Consider the following 3,744-nt stretch of genomic DNA (forward strand, 5'->3'; position numbering starts at 1 on the left):
AAATAAAATAAATAAAGTTTATATATATATATTTCTATACATGGAGTATATACATTTATGTATATATATATATATATGAGTTTAAACCAATGACGTTTAATATACATCATACACAGATAAAAGTGATATTGTGTTCCTAGATTAAAGAGCTTTTTGTTTTTTTTTTCTAATTAACATCTATTACATTAGAAAAATTAATATTATTAAATAAAAAACATTGCTTAGATTATGCAGGAATTTTCTCATATATTGTCAGAATGCGAAGAAATAAATCAAGTGTTACACAAGCCTATAAATTCGACACAAAGAATTAAGGTAAAACTATTGTTTGTAGTAATATATTTCAATGTATATGTAATAATATTAGATTAATAAAAATATTCTTTGTATGATCACTTTTTTTGTTAATAATAATTGACCTTTCTTATTTATATGTTAAAGGTTAGGTTTATCTTTCTTTAATATATTTAGTTTTATCATTTGAAAAATATTTATATATTTTACAGTACACATGCCTTAATGTTTCACAAAATTATATTATACTTGGATCAACCAGTGGAAGCATTTACCTTTTTAACCGAGAACCATGTGCCTTTCAACAATTAATACCTTTATCGGTAGCCCTTTATATTAATAATATTTGAAATCTATTAATCTGATTGTATATAATGTCATACGTTTAATATTATTTATTGTCTTATTTTTAGGAAGGTATTGTTTCTCTTGTTTCTATATCACCTGATGAAAAAATCATAGCATTAGCCACTACACGTGGAATCGTGTGTTTAGTTACTTTAAAGCCGACTATTAAATTAGTTGCAACATCTAACGAACATGCTTATGAAAAGATTACATGCCTCTGTTGGAACGATAATAGTTCAGAAATATATGTTGGTGATGGTACGGGCAAAGTTTCTGTTATCATATTATCTGTTTTCACGGTAAGCCTTTTATTTATCTATAATTGATGATTTACAAAAATATTTATACTTGTAATCAAGCACGTAATTTATTTGTAATATTACAGAATTTGAGTTCATTCGTTTATAAGATATAGTTTATTTGGATTGTTTCAGGTTAATGGAATGTTTCAATCACCATCCCATATATTAATGAATTTAGATTCTAGTATTGTACAGTTAAATTTTTCTTCCTCTCTTTTATTAATATCAACTTTAACACGTTGCTACATATGTGATACAGTCCATGAACAATATAAACAAATAGGTAATAAAGGAAGAAATGGAGAATTTGGTGCATGCTTTTATAAAATGTCAGTTGAACAAAATGTTAAAACTTCGACTGTTAAAAAAGGACAAGATCTTGGTAGAAAGAAAAGCTCGTTCAGTCTCATATCAGAAGGTAATAGCGAAATGTCAGAATTAACTTCAATGAAAATTTTTTGCGCCCGACCTAGTTCAAGATTTTGGGAAATATCTGCTAATGGTGTGGTATTAAAAACTCATCAATTCAAAGAATTATTAGCCGTACCACCGATGAAAATTCATAGAATAATAAAGGAAGAATTGGAACAAAAAAAGAATATTAATCAAACATGGACTTCACAATCAATTAATTTTCCTCAATTATTTGTTATCGCTTCTAAGTATTTGTTTTCTTATACGTTTAATGGCTTATATATTCTTGATCCTGTGAATCCAAATATAGTACTATGGAATAATGAATTTACAAATATAACTATGGTAGATGTCATAGACAATAAAATCTATTTGATGATCTCCGATAATGAGTTCCATTGTTTAACACTTTATACGCTTGATGAATTAATATTGCACTTGTATTATACTAACCAGTATTATGATTGCCTAGAAACATGTATTACATACAAATCTCAACTATTGAAATTAATTAACGATCAAAATATAGGTGACATCTACAATATTGAAACGAATCAAAGACAAAAATTAGAGAATGATGAAATATCAGTATTATTGCAACCATTAATTTCTATATTGAAATCAAATTTAAATCTTAATCCTATCAAATTAGAATCTGGCATTGTTGTAGTCAACTCAGGAAACTTGAAAACAAAATTTACCGAAGATCAACAAAATAAATTAACAACGCATCAACAAATATCATCGTCTTCTGAATCTATTACTCAAATATCCTCTGTACAAAATACATCATCGAAAATTAAAAATATATTAGAAATAAACTCCGACTTGTCGTTAAATGAAGATTTAATTAGAAAGATACAAAATGATATTGAAGCTGTATGTATATTATCTAGCAGCATAAAAACCTCAACAACTGAGAAAGAGTTTGAAAAGTTTATTCTTGACATACGCAAGGAAATGAACAATATAGAACGTTTACAAAAAACTATACCTCACTATAAAGATTTGGCATATGATATAATACAAAATGCCAAAATTAATTGTACCAAAACATTTTTAACAAATGTATCGATAGAGTTATTACGTACTACAATGAATGCCATCATTACAGATCATTTTATGGGTGCTTTCGTTCTTATAAATATATCTAATTATAATGAATGTACATGCGGTTTTCCATTACCAACGGATCGTCAAATAAAAGAGCCTAGCTTTTTAGAAATTGGCAAAGCTCTTTTAGACAAATTTGTAAATAAAAGTACAGACAAATGTATATATTTATGTAACAGAGTACCTTATATGTGGAGAGAATATATAACTTTATACATGAAACAACAATATGCCATAGAAGATATATTAAATCAATGCCTTTTAACTGGAGACATCGTTACATTGTCAATTATTTTACCTATGTTGGATGCAAACCAATGGAAATTGATTACAAAGTATCTCAAAATAATGAACGACAAAAAGTGTCTCTCTTGCGAACAATTAATAACGTTAAAAACTAACATTTCATCTATCAATTGGAACGGAATAATATTAGAAGTTATGAAGAAGGACGGTCCGGATACAGCTATGGTGTTTTTAAAAAAATTAGAAACATTAATTCCTTTCCAAACGTTTGACAAAAGGTATGCGGCGATGTTATTCTCAATATCATTATTTTAATATTAATATTATTATTTTTCATATAAAAAAAAAATTATTATTTATAAATCTATTTTTTTCATCTTCCTTCTCTTTCCTACAGTATATTTCAGTCTTTAATATTTACGAAAATTTTACATCATCATGGCTTGCAATTGGCAGTAAATTTTAACAAGTGCAATTCTGATGTACATGGATACAATACAATGTGTTCCACAAAGGTAATTAAACTTTCATTATTTCATATAAAATATGTATATAATAATAGTATATAATATATTATTTTACAGATTAAAGATCAATTAATAGAGGTATTAAAAAAAGATATAGCACGAATCGATAATAAAAATATATTAAGTACTGGTGCTCATCATTGGGGAATGCGATATAAATCTAAGAATAAGTCATTGACGTGTCCATGTTGCACCCTTTCTCTCCAAACATCAGTTCTTTTAGATAACAATGGTATAGCAATTTTTCCTTGCGGTCATACATATCATGTCGTTTGTATGATAGAAAAGAAACTCAGTAAATGTAATCTCCACTGATAATACATAAAAAAAAAAACAAATATATATATATATAGATACATATATACGAGGTATACACAAAATAGTAAAATAAAAGAAACATATGTGTATATATATATATATATATATATATAAAAATATTAAACAACAACTTTTTCGTACATTCTATCAAATATTAATATTATTATATGTGCTGAAATATT

General features: G+C 26.3%; 1 protein-coding gene across 1 annotated transcript; it reads left to right on the forward strand.

Moving 5' to 3' along the window:
• The first annotated feature begins 100 nt into the window (after positions 1-100).
• Positions 101-3,631, forward strand: LOC106787416 (Hermansky-Pudlak syndrome 5 protein homolog). The gene is made up of 6 exons (XM_014749757.1): positions 101-315; positions 507-617; positions 708-941; positions 1,077-2,995; positions 3,115-3,232; positions 3,302-3,631. The coding sequence occupies exons 1-6, from the start codon at positions 229-231 to the stop codon at positions 3,557-3,559; spliced, it is 2,727 nt and encodes a 908-aa protein (XP_014605243.1). The 5' UTR covers positions 101-228; the 3' UTR covers positions 3,560-3,631.
• Positions 3,632-3,744: the final 113 nt, after the last annotated feature.

Source organism: Polistes canadensis, unplaced genomic scaffold (assembly GCF_001313835.1).
Source record: "Polistes canadensis isolate GaletaPanama2010 unplaced genomic scaffold, ASM131383v1 scaffold_99, whole genome shotgun sequence".
Classification (NCBI taxonomy): Eukaryota; Metazoa; Arthropoda; class Insecta; order Hymenoptera; family Vespidae; genus Polistes; species Polistes canadensis.

Bases quoted from the DNA above. Each gene is read 5' to 3' on its own strand.
- LOC106787416 (XM_014749757.1), top strand. From the start codon at position 229: ATGCAGGAATTTTCTCATATATTGTCAGAATGCGAAGAAATAAATCAA. The intron at 316-506 runs GTAAAACTATTG...TATATTTTACAG, and splicing joins ATTCGACACAAAGAATTAAG to TACACATGCCTTAATGTTTC. The intron at 3,233-3,301 runs GTAATTAAACTT...ATTATTTTACAG, and splicing joins ATACAATGTGTTCCACAAAG to ATTAAAGATCAATTAATAGA.